Below are 15,509 nucleotides of genomic sequence, written 5' to 3'. Positions count from 1 at the left end.
ACTGCATGCCAAGCCCTGTGCTAAGGCCTTTATGGAGAAAAAAACAGTTCCCACATATTAGTACCTACTATGTGCTAGGTACTGTATGAAGGGCCTTGTAGAACATTTATAGTTCTCATCTCTTAGGCACCTACTATGTGTCAGGCCCTGTTACTACTGGATCACAGTAATAATTTCCACAATTTAAGCACCTACTATGTGTCAAGCACTGTGTTGATGGCCCTCTATATAAAAATGGTATAGTTCTTATTTATTGAAGACCTACTGTTTACACACACAGAGCCAAGAACCTGCAGACAACGGCTCTTCATGTATGGGGCAAAAACTGCCTGACACCATGCTAGGCCCCAAAAACTGCCTGACACCATGCTAGGCCCTTCCAGACTGACAATAGTTTCCATCTGAGCACCTACTGCGTGCCCAGGACCAGGCCATTTATCGAGCACTTAATGCCAGCCATTGGGCCAAGGGTTTTGCAGAGTGATCATTGTAGCCCCCATGTTCTGAGGACCTACTGTGCACCTGGGACCAGGCTGGGCCTGTAACAAACTATTAATAGTCTCCATTCATGGAGTGCCAACTCTGGGCCCAGCACCTTGTCAATCATATTTAGATTGAAAATAACTGCTGCATTTATGGAGCACCTACTGTGTGCCAGGCAGCTTGTTAAGGGCTTTCATAAACAACTATATATATATATATATATATATATATATATAAAACTAGATAATAAATAAATAATGTGTGATACTTCTCACACATTAAGCACCAACTGTGTGTGTTCAGGGCTTTATGGAATGTCAGTAATAATCTCCACGTGCTAAGCACCCACTAGGGGCCAGGCCCTGTGTTAAGACCATTACTAATAATAAATCTCACATTCTAAGTATTTTCTGCTCACCTAGCAGCCTAGACCTTTTACAGACTCAAAATGTGGCCCACTGATTGTGCCTCATTTAATTCTCACAACCTCTTAGGTGGCCAGAAGTAGCCCCCCTCCACTCCCACCCCACGTTCCCAGGAAATGGGTTTCAAAGCCCACCGGGCTGCCTGGCATTATCATTGATTGTGTACCCACTGGGTGCCAGGCCCCATTTTACAGGTGAGGAAACTGAGGCCCAGAAAAGGCAAGTGGCCTGCCCTTAGGGCATGCGGTTAAGAGCCAGGACTTGAAAACAGGCTCAACAGCTGTCCACAGGCTGTTTTGGTTGCAGCTGGGAATTCAGAACTCAGCCAGTGTGTTTATCAGCTCGGGCCAGTTAAGGATGCCTGCAGTCACACTCCCTCAAATGCTCATGACTCTAGAGTCTGCCTCCCCTCGTGGGCAGCTCAGAGAGGTCACTGGCCTTGCTTGAGGTCAAGGTACATAGCCAGCCCCAACTATTCATCATGTGTGTTTATAGACCACTTACTCTGTGCATACCCCCTGCCAAGATCTGGGACACAGAGATGAATCAGAGGCCTCTGTCCTCAAAGCCATCAATCAGACCACCTGAGACCCCAGAGGCCACTCAAATGACTTATTGCAGCCAGAATGACTCTCTGGACTCACTTAAAAGAGAAACACTGGAGTTCCTTCCTCCAGAGCTAGACCCTTGGGGTCCCTTCCCCCATTTCTTGACCAGCCACCCCAAGTGCCCAGGGGAGGGGGGAGTCAGGCAGGAGTAGAAAAAACAACTGAGGAATGTGCTGGAAGGAATGGATTCGCTGAGAAAGGGGGAGGAAAAACAAAACCAAAACCGTAACAAAAGAAGAAACAACCATAATGGTGATGATGATGAGAAAAACCATAATAAAAGAAAGAAAGACGCCTTCCAGAAAACTCCCAGTCTGGTTACCTACCTTCCACTCTTCAACTGCTAACTTAAAAGACTTTCTTACGAGGGAGGGAATGGCGGAGTGCTGACCTACAAGGCCAGACCGAGCTCTGGGTGGGTCTCCGGCCGCAAGTGGGGCGTGCAGCCCTGCTCCGGCCCCAGTGTGGGGCACGCTGCAGTTCCAGGCTGGTGCCGACGAGGCAGGAAGGTGGGACGGTGTCTGGGGAGACCCACGGCTGAGTGGTCTGGCCTCCACCTACCCTTGAGTTCAGCCTAAGAAGCCCGCACTCCCCGGGGAGGGGGGGCATACGCCTGGCCCTGCGTCTTGGCTGCCGGTTCTCTTGCGCCCCAACCGTATTGGGGTGCAAAGTGGGGAGTCCCTTCTCCCCCACTCCCTGCCCTGGGCCGCCCCGGAGGTTTGCGTGGATGGGCCAAAGCGCTTTCTTGACGACCTCGGCGGCCGCCTCCTTCACAATCCGGCCCAACCTGCGTGACTTCTCGGGAGGGGGCGGGGTGGCGTGGATGCGCACACGGATGCGCGTGGGGGAGGGGCATGGTTCCGGGTCCCCAGGTCCTTGACAGGTGTGCCTCTCAGCAGCGGCAGCGGGGTGAAGAGTTTAGGGAGCTGAATTTGGGCTCTGGACTGTCTGCACAGCCCAGCACACTGGGCACAGGCTAGCGGGTGCACGCAGGGTGGGCCGTTTTTGTGAACTCGCTGGAGACCAGCGTGTACTCACCTTCGCGGCACCTGTGCCGATCTCTCACGTGGCTGCCCAAGCCACAGGACACCCTCACTGATCGCCTCACGCACAAACACGCCTGTGAGTTGCGGAGCACTTGGCTGGGCCCCAGCGGGGCGGGGAGGAGGGCAGGGGGCCGGGGGTGACGTAGGAGGGGCGGGGTGCTGTCTCCGAGGCCCCTGATTCCAGCGGCTCAGACACTCTGGCCGGAGTTGCCATCTCTCGACTGACTCGTGAGCCGCTGTGCGCACATGCCTAGGGGGTGCCTGAAGGTTTGAACACCAAGACGGCTTCCGGAACATAGGCTTGGGGTAGCTACCCCTGTGATTGACTGAACAGGGGGAGGAGAAGGAGGGGGCCACCTGGGCCAGACTCAGCAGAGAGGAGGGAGCAGAGGGAGGAGGGGGAGGCAGGGAGGCAGCGGAGGAGGGGCCGGCCTCGGCCCTGAGCTCAGCAGGTGGGGAGGGAGTGAGGAGTGTGGCAAGGGCCACAGTGTGGCCCAGAGCCAGCTGCAGTGTTCTGTCCAAAAGGTGACTTTCTGTGACAGGGAGGCCGGGCGGGCACAGCGAAGAACTCCAGGAATTCCAGAGCCCTATGTTTTGGACAGCCTTGCACTCCCCCCAGGACCAGGCATCAGTTCTGACTCCCCCCACCCTGGCCCCCCGCCAATGGGGACCCCTGTTTGGGGGCCAAGAAGGGCCATTTGGGGAGGTGGGATCTTCTCTGCATCCTCTGCTCTCTGGGAAGGATGGGGTGCACGCTGTGACTGTCTCATGGACCCCTCCAAACGCCTGTGAAATGGGCGCAATGTGGCCATTATTCCACAAGCCCCAAACCCAGGAGAGACAGCGGGGAGAGAGAAGGTGCCATCAATCAAACCGGCCATGGCTGTCCCCAGGGGAGACAGAGAATCTGGGGCCTGTAGGGTCCATGGACGAGCCCCTCACTGCAGTGGCGGGGGAACTGGGGTTCAGCAAGGATTCTCGTGCGCCGGAGGCGGAGGAGCGAGGTGGGATGGGCCAAGGCGCCCCCCACCCTTGCGCAGGCCCCGCCCGGGTCAGTGCACAGGCGCCGGCCAGGTCCCCCCCGCAGGTCAGGGCGGGGTCCGAGAGACACCTACTGGACTGCAGCGTGCGCTGCCGCACCACCGAGGTGAAGGCGCCCAGGCCCTGCGGGGAGCGCGCCGCCAGGCGAAAGGCGTACTCCGTGTTGGGTTTCAGGTCATCCACCACAAAGGCCGTGGCCGGGTCGAAGGTCCTCGCGACCTGGGGGAGGGGCGAGGAGAGAGACCCGGATGGAGAGAGAGCCGGCGGGGGGGCGAGAGACAGACAGACACAGACCCACCACAGAGTGATGGAGATGGAGAAAAGAGAGGTGGAAAAGTTAGCAAGGGACAGGGGCAAAGAGGAGGAGGAGGAAGATAGATATTCAGGTACCGAGTCGGCAAGGCAGGAGAGCCGCCCAGAGCAGGTGCTTGGGGAGGGGAGAGGGGGCGAGTGCCATCCCCTCCGCCACGCCACCCACGCACCTCTCTGCCGTGGTCGCCTTCCCGGTAGAGGAGCTCGTATTTGATGATGCTCTCCTGCCGCGGGGGGCTCCAGGAGAGCCCGATGCTCGTCTCTGACTTAGCCTCGGCCCGGAAGTTCATGGGCTGGCCGGGCACTGCGGGTGAGAGGCGAGAGGGCTGGTATCGAGGAGAGGCTGGGGAGGGGCTCTACCAGCATAGGGTACCCAACCTTCGAGGTTCCCCTTCTCCCCCAAAAGAGCTCCCTAAAGCTTAGCACTGCCCTAAAAAGAAGGGTTATGAGGTTCTGGATGCTCCCACAATGTTCTCCACTGTTCTCATTTCTCTTCTTTTTCCAGGGACACCCCCCTGTGGCCTCTTGTTGTCAGCTGCCCGCCCCAACTCCCCCATCCTCTCTGCTGCCAATGGGAAAACATTTTTAAAACATCCCCTTTACAACGCACCCCAGCATCCACCCTCTCCACTCAATGGTGGGGCCCATAACTGGAAATATAGATCCACCCTGTGTCTGCTCTACGGCAGCAGAATTCCAAACCTGCTTTCCCTTTGCTAAAGCAGTGGCTTGACTCTTCCTGGACTCGAGGTTCCCAAGCCCAGAAACCCATAGAGAGCTGGGGCCCATGCACCTACATGTTCCACACCCAGTCCTTCGTCTGCACTGTGAGAGACCTGCCTTCGGGACTTTGGGTTAACATACTTTGTTATTTCAGTGATCCAGTGGGCATGGATCGCTCTAGTGAGAGCAGCAAACCCACGTTCCCAAACTCAGAGATGGATGGGGGAGGGGCATAACAAAGGAAGGGAGGCCAGCGGAGGCCACACCCCTTTTCTCAGACGCATCGCTACCAACTGTAGCCCTGTGTGTGGGCTTGCCAGATCGGCTTTCCCGAGGGTAGCCAGAAATCTGGGTTTTCTAGGACACCCTCCTGCATTGCGACGCTAGCATGAAAATACTTGAAAAAGGCCAAATAAACCACGTGGTGGCTTTCAGGTAAGATGGACCCCTCGGTGCGCTGGGAGGCACATCACCGCATGGCCGCCTCCTACTGCCTGGTGGGGTGTGGGTCCCAAATCCTTCTGTCCTCCCACCCCCCCGAGAAGCCATGCATCACGTGGGCAACTCACCTCCCTGCTGAGTCTTGACCTGGATAGGGTCTGAGAGGGGCCCGTCGCCCACGGAGGTGAAGGCCAGTACGCGCACTGTGTACGTTTCGTCCTCCAGAAGGCTGCCCACGGTGGTCAGCAGGCTGTCGTCCACGTTGTGCTTCTGCCAGTTGCCCACGGGGTGCTCGGGTTCCATGGTGTAATAGATCCGGTAGCCCCGAATCAAGCCATTGGGTTCCACTGGCTCCTCCCACTGGATGATCATGGTGGTGGCACTGAGCATGCGGGCCTGCACGTTCCTCGGCGCGCTGGCGGGGGCCTGCTCGCCGGTGCGTGTGACCACCGACTCGCTGGGCGGACCCTGGCCGATGGAGTTGACAGCCGACACCCAGATCTCGTACTCTGAGTTGGGGCTCAGGCCGCCGATGCTGTAACGCGTGGTGGTGATGTCCTCTTTGATCTGGTACGGCCCGTCTTGGCTCTTGGATTTATATTCGATGACGTAGTAGGACACAGGGTCTGGGTTGCCTGAGTCCCACGTGATGGTGATGCTAGTGGCTGTGTTCTCTGTCACCACGGGAGTCCCGGGGGCTTTGGGGAGAGCTGTGGGTGGGAGGCAAGGTCACATGTCAGGCATACTGGCTGTGAACCCTCAAGGCTGTGTAACTTTTAGTCACGTGACTGCCCTCTCAGAGCCATCATTTCTTTGGTGGTAACCCCTGTCTTAATGACCCCTAGCCTACCATCTATAGCAAGTATTGGCAAGGTATACGGCTTATGTATTGCTGGTGGCTGCTTCTGTGCTAGGAATTACTCAGCTCTGTCAGGGTAGCCCAAAGCTGCCACAAGCCAGTTGTGAGCAAATGGGCAGGTGTCAATAAAACTTTATTTATAAAAACAAGTGGAGGGCCAGATTCAGTCCATGGGCTGTAATCTGCTGGCTCCTGTTCCAAAGCTAGAAAAAATATCTGGGGGCATCCTCCTCTGAGTTTCACCACAAACTGAGACATCAAGAGTCAGTAATCCCTCCCTACTCCCCAGTGCTCCATCTCTCCGAGTTTTGCACAGGCTGTTTCCTTTTCTTAGATACGTTCTCCATCTGTTTTGGCTCATTCCTGTTCAGCTTTTAGTCTTCCCCTTATTTAGCTTTCCTGGGAATTGGCACCTTTATTCTGGGGGTCTGAGTGGTGCTCCGTGGCCCCTATCACTGCCCTAATCAGCCTGCATCATAACTGCTAGGCTACATGGTATCACCCACTTTGGACTGGGAGCTCAGTAGAACAAGACAGGGTCTCATTCCATGGGGCCAGGCCTACAATAATTTGTCATCAGTAAATACCTGTTGACTCTCCTGTTCACAGCCAGGAGTGACTGAAGCCAGAAGAGTAACTCAGAAGTTTTTCTACCATTATGCCCCACCTACACCTGAGGTACAGGGATGACTTGCCTCCCCCATGGCCTCTGCTTACATTTCACTGTGATCTGGGCCACAGCCTCGATGACGCCCAGGCTGGACATGGCCACGCATGTGTAGTTGGCAGAGTCCTTCACATCTGTGAGTTCCAGCACGTTCCGGCCCACAGGCATGTCATCCTCGGGCGTCAGGTCCTCGGCCCCCTGCATCCACTTGACGTATGGCATGGGTGAGCCCACGGCCACGCAGGTGATGTTCACGTTGCCACCTGGCATGATCTCGTGGCTCATGGGCAAGATGGAGAACCGTGGCGCCACGCGGCGGACTGGGGGAGTGGGGTGGGTGGGAGATGCGGGGGTGGGGTGGTGGTGGGAGGGAGATGCACGGGGTTGGGGGGGATGGGGAGACGGAATGCAGAGGAGAAAAGAAAGAAAAGCAGGAGGAAAGAAAGAAAGGAAGAAGGAAAGAAAGAAAAAAGAAAAAAAAAAGTGGAAAACAATTTAAATATAAACAGGGCTGTTTCCTTCCCCCCAGTCAAAATTTGTTTTCTTCCAAATGAAAGAAAATAACAACAACAAAAAAAGAAACAAATTAAAAAACCAAATTCCAACAAAAAGAAACCAAAACTTCAAAGGAAGGTAATTTCACAAACAATATATAGAGAGAGATATCGATATATAATAAAAGAGACATGAAGCATTATTCCATAGCAACAGGGTTTCAGAGACCAAAGTGGCTGGTCCACAGCACAGTTAGAACACAAAAATTTATCAGTGGTTTCTCATCTTTGCTGACAGATGTGGCTTCAGGGCGCAGCCCCTCTGCCGGCTCAGAGGAACTTCCGAAGATTGGGGCTGTGGGGGCCAGGGGAGGGGGATGCTCTGGGAAGGTCAGATGGGAGGGGTGAGGGCACAGAAGGTCATGGGAAGAGTTGGGAGCAGCAGGCAGAGGGGGCCAGGATGTTGGGCCCTCCCATCCCCACTGGCTCTGGTGACCTGGGGTCCCCGCCCACTTCCCCAGGGGGGCCCTCCAGGAAAAGATGAGAAACTCTAATGAAATTTTTGTGGTTTTGGGGTATAGAAACCCTTCTAAAAGCTTCTGTCGGATCTGACAAGTTTCCATTGATAGATGCAGCTCTCAGAATCACAAACAGCATGCAAAATAGGTTGGTTGGTTGAGAGAGGTTGAAAGAGAAAGAGACAGAGAGAGAGAGAGAGGAAGGAAAAGGCAGAAAGTGGAAGAGAGAGAAGGTTAATGCAAAGAGGCCTGGATCTCAGGGGCCTTTAGTGCACAGTCATGGGGGGAATCAGAGAGAAGAGAGAAAGAGAGAAAACGGAACAGACAGGGAGGGAGAGAGAGAGAAAGGAGGGGGAAGGGACCCACTTCAATGCTGCATATTAATTCTAGCGGATGTGACCCAATGTGACACGTCACATTGTCACATCACAGCCCTGGCAGAATAATAAGTAGGATATTAATAATAATCATAAACGAGGGAATGAACTTGAACGCTGAGAAACAGGGACATGTCCTGTGCATTTCTTAGCGGGAAAGCAAATGCAGCCTTCTGTCCCAATCTCGCAGACCATGAAGGCGGCAGGATGCATTTCGGGGGGCTCCATTTTCGGAAGCTGGGTGGGTTTCTGGGTTGGGTGTGCGGGGAAAGAAGGGATAGGCACTAATGGGCATCTAAAGTGCCAAGGGGCACAGCTGCCCCATGGGAAATGTTGCTCTGTGGGGGAAAGGACTTGGGCCAACTGGTAAACCCTTCTAGCCAGATCAAGGTTGTCCCAGGCTTCAGGAAACCACATGGACATGCCCCAGCTTCGGGCAGGTCAAGGAATCTTGTCTCAAACTGTAGGGATGACCGCCTGGAGGCTCAGCAAGGCTAAACAGGACCACAAAGTAACTTTTACATGAAACTGGGGTGCTCGTGGTGGAGGGGTCTGGCCTGCCCTACAGAGGAGGGGGCTCCAGGGGCAAAGGGAGGCAGCCCCGTTTCCTCTCTCTTGGCATGGGTTCCAAGCTGAAAAATCTCAAGCCTTGTTCCCTGAATTCCAGCAGGAAGTGAAGAAGAAGGGGAGCTCCGTGGGGGCAGGAGGGAGGACCAAGAAAGCTGGCAGCCCTTCAGAAAAAGAAGCCCCACGAAAAGTCCAGAGTCACGTTGGAGACAGGATGGAGGAGCTGGAAGGTGTCAGCAGAGGAGAGGAATGGGGGGAGGGGCAGGGACGGGAGACAGAGGGGCCATGCAGACAGACTGGGGAATGAGGGGTGGTGGGGTAGGGCGCTGAGATGGGGGGGGCAGCTTTCTGGCAGGGCTGGGAGGAGGGCGGGGGGAGTTGGGAGGAGAATGGGGGGTCCGGCCAGCCAGCGGACGCGGTCCAGGCCAGCCGCCGGCATCCACAGCGAGGCACGAGTGGGATGCCCAAACGCTGCGTTGTCATGGAAACGGAACACGATGGGGGATGAGCGTGGGGAAGCTAATTAATCAAGGACAGAAAACGGCACTGACGTCCAAAACAAAACCAGGAGAAACAAATGCAAAACCAAAGTGGGGTGGGGGGGATAATTCACAACACCAAACAAAAACCCTCTAAAACAAAATACCCAAAAAGCAAGAAGAAAAAAAAAAAAACATGGAATGGGTGTGGGGCTGAAAATCGGGGTCTGAAAGGAGAAGGGCTGTGGCTTCCCCAGGGAGGTACCCCCCAACCCTGGCAGAACACAGCATCTGGCCTCCCCACCCAGCACCCAAGGGCCCTGGCAGAGGCTCAGGACAGCCTCAGAGGTGAGAGTCTCACAGGCAAAAGAACCTTCGGAACCAAACAACCCAGCCACAGGGAGCCCCACTTCTCAGTGATACTCTCCTGCTGCTTGTTTAGAGTGGAACAAATGGAGACCACATCAGTCTAATCACACAGTTCAAGGTGCTCCCCTCAAGACCTCAGGAAAACCTGCCCAGGCTGGGGTGGGGGGCTGATGAGACTGCATAGCCCTGTGGCCTTGGGAAGGGCCCCTCATCCTCTGGGAGCCTGTTTCCTCCTCTGTGAAATGGAGGTCATCAGTGATACGCTGAGGTCATTAAGCTGACTGGGGCAGTGCCCAGCACATAGTAGGTGCTCAGCCTGGGCATGAGGCTGGTGAAGTTCCCTCTGGTCTTCCAGGGTGCTGGAAAGATCAATGAGATGCTTAACATTAAGGAGGTTTCAGCGTGAATCAGAGTTGTTTTTTGTTTTTTAAAGAAAGCAATAGGAAGAATATCTATTGAATCCCTCCCAACTGAGAGGCCAATGACCTTGTACCCATTTTGTGGATGAGGCAGTGGAGTCCCAGAGAGGAACCAGGGCTAGCTGGAAGACACAAAGAAAGTGATAGGGCCAGAGCTCAAAGCCCAGTATGCCTGATCCCTACCTCCTAGATAAAGTGAGCCTTCTCTTACCATGGTAATTAGCAAGAATTATATAGCCACATGTCCCTTCTTGGTTCTTTCACACTTACATCCTTACCCTCTGGGGACACCAAAAAGGGCAAAAGTACCTCACCTATATACATCTGTCAACTAAATAATCACCAGTTGAATATCCAGCAGCCATCAAAATAAATGTCCAGGAGCCATCAGTAAAAGGTTTATACCAAAAGGGATTACTGAAACATTAAAGGGAGTAAGAGCTAGCTTTAGGATTTAAAGATTAAATAGCAGCCAGATTTATCCCTGTGTAAAACTCAACATCACACCCCAAAGACCCTGCTCACGTCTGATCTTATCTTAAAATACCTTCCTTTAGGAGTGTCATAATTTGGAAGGTACCTCTAACACATTTCTGAAGTAGACACAAGGCAAACATCTTGAACATGTAAAAGACTTGCCACACAGGGTTGTTAATTATAAGTCAGTTAAGTGTGGGAGGGCATTTATCAACAAATGTAATTTTGGTGCTCACAAATCCCCAGCATGGCCGGCAGCCATCAATTAAATGGATCTGCCAATATGCTGTAAAGGCTGACACCTAAGACACTTTGCCCACTTGCTTTCTCGCCTACCCCGTTGATTTCTAAGGGTATGCTGCAAGAAGAGGGCTGGTTTGCCATGACTTAGGGGAGGACTGTGCCCATGAGCACTAGGTGGCTTAACACCCGCCCCCCCTCCCGCTGGGGAGGGTCCTTATAAGGCCTCTGGGTATCCTCCCAATTGGCAAGGGCGGGTGGCTGACGCTGTGTTCTGCCCAGTTTGGTGCTGACTCCCACCCACATCATTTTTCCACCCCTGGCTGCAAGCTTGAGGTGCAGGTTAGAGAGTAAGGTGGGCGCGGAACCCACGGGACGGAGTGGCCCCGCGGGACCCCGCCCCCAATTACCGACCTGAGTGGAGGGTCCAGGCAGGTTATAAGGGGACCACACCAGCCTTGGTCCTCAGCACGCTCCAGCTGGTTCTTGTTTCCAGCTCTTCTCGTCACCGAGTAGCCGGGGGGGTCCCAGTGGGGGGGACCCGTGTGGGTGCGGGGATCAGGAGGGTGGGCGGTGGTGGGGGGGTGGCAGGTTGAGGGGATGGGTCGCTTCAAACCCCGATTCACATGGAAAAACAACTCAAAAACCATCAAAGCAACCGGGAGACGACCCCTCCCCCAGGCAGGAAGAGGCAGAAACTCAAAAACCAAAAAAAGTAGGGGGGGGCGGAAGGCGGGGTTCAGGGGAGAAGGGGATGGGAAGGGTGGGGGGGGGAACTCAAAAGTGAGGTGATCTGATTGAAGCACTGGGTAGGGAACTCAACAGTGTCAGACATCTCAACGAGTCAGCAAGCCGCAGCTCCGAGGGGGTGGGGAGGGGGCGGGGCGGGGCTCTGCTGGGCATTTTGGGGTGGGAGAAGCTGCTGGGTGCTCCTCCGGACTCCAAAATGAGGACGGGGAAGGGCGGGGAAGGTGCCAAGAAGTTCTGCAGCCTCCATGGGGTTTACTCAGGCTTAGATTACACCTGTCAGGGGAGGGGGAGGGGTGTCCGAGGGCTAACTCCAAAGCCCCTCCATTGAACCCCAGCCCGTGGCCCAGGGAGGGTGGGTACCACTCCATGGCCTGCCCTGTGATCTTTCTTCCCCTCCTGCACCATCCTGCCTCCCCTCTCCCACTGCCAGCTCCCTCTGCTGCTCAGATAGTGCAAGGCCTGGAGAGACCTGGCTGGACCCCTGGCCCACAGGCTGGCCAGCGGCCTTTTGAGCTGGACATTTTACTGCCCCACAGATACCTTTTTATTGGGGTTTTTTTTTTTTTGTACTCTCTGTCTCCCAATATTCTTTTTTTTTTTTTCCAGTTCTAGCAAAAAGGGGCATGGTGTCTTGCCAATTGACTGACTCCCCTTGCCCCCTCGCTGCGGCCGCCGGAGACACAGGGCTCTCTGAATGACGAGGTGTAATCTAATGTAACCCTCACCCCCAAAAAACAGAGGAAACAGCAATGCAAAGGGTGTGAGGCAGGCAGCAGGCGAGAGGTGTCTATAGAGCTCAGTGTTCCTGCGGAACGGCCCCACCCCCACCCCCATCCACCATGCCCGAACAGAGAAGAAGCCTGCCTCCCCACCCCTGGAGCCCCTCTCCCCTCGGGGTGACGGTGGGATGAGGAGAAGGGCTGGGTTCTGATCTGCCACTGCCTACCACCAAGGTGATGTCAGGGACTTTGGGGGGTGGAGGAGGTGGGGGGGGCATGGCTAGGTGTGACCAGCAGGAACTGGGGGAGCTTGCCAACACTCCCCAGTGGTAGTCTCCGTGGAGATACAGGAGGTCATGGAATCACATGGGGTGATTCCAGGCCCAGTATCTATCTATCTACTGTCTGGGGGCTGCCAGCGGGGAAAGGGGAACACCTGGAGATCATATCTACCAATTATAGGCTTGGATGCTAGAGATTTAATTTTAAAAACAATTTGCCCCACAAAATGCCATGCTGTGAATTGATCTGAAGAGGCCTGGGGATGGGTTGCAGATAAAGGGTTCTGAAGAACACCTGGAAACTGGGGCAATCTAGAGCTCCCTCTGGCATCAGATACTGAGTCCTGATCTCTTAGTTCAGCATTTGAGAACTAGCATTACATTATCCCCATCAGGCTCCTTCTAAAATCCTGACAACATCCTAAGTCCCTTGAAGGTGGAAGGTTCTCCCCCACATCTCTAGCTCTAGTATCTTCCTGTGTCATCAGGTGGGTGGCACACCATTTCACTGGGTCCTCTGCACCAGGGTTCATTGATGCTATGTTGCTAGACTAAATGGTAAAGACACCATCTTCAGCCACTCATTCACACCTTAAAGGCTGATGCTTTTAAAGAAAATTAACAGCCAGGGAGAATGTAATTCTGAGCTACATCTTCCTTAGGGAAGTTCTGGGATTAGAGCTGCCAGCTGCATTTAAAAAAATGGACCTGGCTTTGACTTTGGGTCCTTTGAATCTCAGCAGTTGACTTCAGGAGAACGGTATATCTGAATACTTCACCCCCTGGATCACCCAGGGTCAGTAGAAGCTGGAGATTGTGAATTGAAGGAAGAGTTAGGTTGAAGGTGGGGATTCCTTGCAACTAATTCCCAGGAATGGTTGCTCTGGCAACAGTGTAAACGCTTATAGCTTTCAGGGCAGAACATGCTAGGTGGCTCTTCTCTTCTGCTGAGCTGGTATGTATCTGCAAGGGTAGCCTAACACCCAAACTGGGTCACTGGCACTCCCTCCATTTTTTTTTTTTTTTTTGTCCCCTTTTGACACTCTGGCCACGGAACTTCCTGTGGGAGTGACAGGGAGTAAGAGGAAAGATGTGAATCTGGAGAGACCACTGATCTCACGGGATTGAGGCTGGAGCCAGGAAAAAATGAGACCATGGGCTGAGCTCTGAAAAGCATTAGCAAAACTTGAGCTCTGAGCAAATGAATTAATTTTTGCCCTTCAATTCTTCCCAAGCAGTTTCCCGTAAGCCATCTTATTCAAAAGCCGTATCTGTGAAATAAATGATGGGGAAACTGAGGCCCCCAAAGGGAAATGACTTGCCCAAACCATTTATTTGAACTCTATTTCCCTATTTTTACAACAATCTTCCTTGTGATTTCTTATGTGCCACACATGACACAGGGCACCAGACAGATGAATATGAATTTCCTCCATGGACTCCTCCCAACTATCCTGTGAGCTTGGCGTACTGATGCCTCTTCCTATTGTTCAGATGAGAAAATAGGGACTCCAAGCAACCAAGTGACCAGCCCAAGGTCATACAGCCAAAGAGGGGCAGAGGCAGGACTTGAATCTGGGTCTCAAGTCCAAAGTCTGTGCTCTCACCACCAGTCTATACTGCCCCCAAAGTCCAATGGTCTTCAGAGACCCTCAGTTTCCATTCACTGGAATCCAGCTTTCATTACGGAGCTGAGAGACCTCTTTCCTGCATCTTTTGGAGAGTTCTGCCTAGCAGCTCTTACTCTGGATTCAAAAGGAGACAGGAAAAATAAATCTCCTATTATTGCATCTAAAATCTTCTTGCCAACTCCAGCCCTGAACTTAATCATTGGGAGTTTAGAGAAGGCAGGTGAGGGACAAGGGAGAGGTTACCCCAAACAGGCTGGTCTCAGCTCTCAACTGTCATCTATGTTGGGTAGTCAGCTGGGAGCTAGTGGCTATAAATCTAAATAGATATTTTATAGGGGGCTTGTTTTCTTTTTGGGGTTAGAATGGGGCTTTCAAAGGTTTGCCTTTCCTCAGGGAGGGAAGAGGAGATGGGAGCGAGCTTCTCTAAAGGTTTCAAAAGTGAGAGAAACAGACAGCCAGAAGGAGAGCTGACAGAGAGAGAGAGAGAGAGAGAGAGAGAGAGAGAGAGAGAGAGAGAGAGAGGCAGAGGGAGAGCTAGGGAGGCAGAGAGAGGGAGGGAGGGGCTGTGCCCAAAGTTCCCCAGGGTTTTCTCCAGAATTCCACAGTTCTGATGCTTAGGTACTCAGAAAGTGACCATGCTGCATTGCTGGACAAAAGATGCCTGTGACTAGGCTGAGAGTCTGGGAGGTGGTGAGGGAAGCAGCCAACATCATCTATGAGGCGGAGGCATAGCACTAAGGCAGAATGACCGGCCAAGTAGTTGGCTAAAGTCTATCATGCTACATTTTCCGATGGGTGGATCCATACTGGTACCCAGTCAGGATGCAAAAAGTCATCACAACAGCTATCATTCTGAGCACTGACTATGTGCCAAGCATTTTGGGAGGATGGTCCATTTATAGGTGGCCACTTCTCATATTTAGACGTGTTAGTCTACTGAACAAGAACTCAACATGCCAGCTGTCCATTCAGCTGTGCTTCCCATGCCTGTTTCTGGGTTGTCTGGGAAGGTGGGAGGTGGTCTCATGCTGAGACAGAAGGAAGGGAATGTGCCTGCTTAAGCTCCCTTCCAACATGGCCGCCCTGAAGCGCTGAGGCATCAGCTCTGGGTAAGAGACACAGCTGTCCAGTCAGGTCAGACAAACTGGGCTTCTCTCCTCACACACCTCACCCAAGCTCTGACCTCCCACCATCTGTCTAAGCCACCTCCTTTGTGCTCTTGAGCCCGGGTGGTCACTTTCTGCCCCAGCATCCCAGCTGTGGGACCCTTCCACCTTCCTGGATGGTAGTTGGGACAGGAACACTGGCTTTTAAATCACAATGCGTTTGGAGAACAACCACACAACAGCTCAGCCCAAGAAATCGAAACCAAAGAGCACGGAAACACAAGACAGACCCAAAGACCAAACGCTTTGATGGGGGGAGGGAGCAGGGTAAAGGGGCTGGGAGGGGGAAAAAAATACGAACTGATCGGTTTTTTCCCCCAAAACAAAACAAAAAATTAATAACTAAATAAAAAGAAGAAAGAAAGAAAGAAAAAAAACAAACGAAGGAAACCAAAGGAGAAAAACGGAACGGAAGAC

The 15,509-nt window shown here is 53.3% G+C and overlaps 1 protein-coding gene across 20 annotated transcripts in view; it reads right to left on the bottom strand.

Annotated features, from left to right (window-relative positions):
- The window catches only part of PTPRS (protein tyrosine phosphatase receptor type S), a 109,887-nt gene that overhangs the window by 26,864 nt on the left and 67,514 nt on the right, over positions 1-15,509 (bottom strand). For all 20 annotated transcript variants that reach the window (XM_070464915.1, XM_070464895.1, XM_070464901.1 and 17 more), the window contains 4 exons: positions 6,656-6,925; positions 5,208-5,789; positions 4,086-4,219; positions 3,678-3,822 (listed from right to left, as the gene is read on the bottom strand). In XM_070464915.1, coding sequence (XP_070321016.1) covers positions 3,678-3,822; positions 4,086-4,219; positions 5,208-5,789; positions 6,656-6,925 — 1,131 coding nt within the window. The remainder of the gene's footprint in view (positions 1-3,677; positions 3,823-4,085; positions 4,220-5,207; positions 5,790-6,655; positions 6,926-15,509) is intronic.

Source organism: Odocoileus virginianus, chromosome 3 (genome assembly GCF_023699985.2).
Source record: "Odocoileus virginianus isolate 20LAN1187 ecotype Illinois chromosome 3, Ovbor_1.2, whole genome shotgun sequence".
Taxonomy (NCBI): domain Eukaryota; kingdom Metazoa; phylum Chordata; class Mammalia; order Artiodactyla; family Cervidae; genus Odocoileus; species Odocoileus virginianus.
The sequence above is the reverse complement of the archived record's forward strand: the minus strand, read 5'-3'. Positions and strand labels throughout refer to the sequence as shown.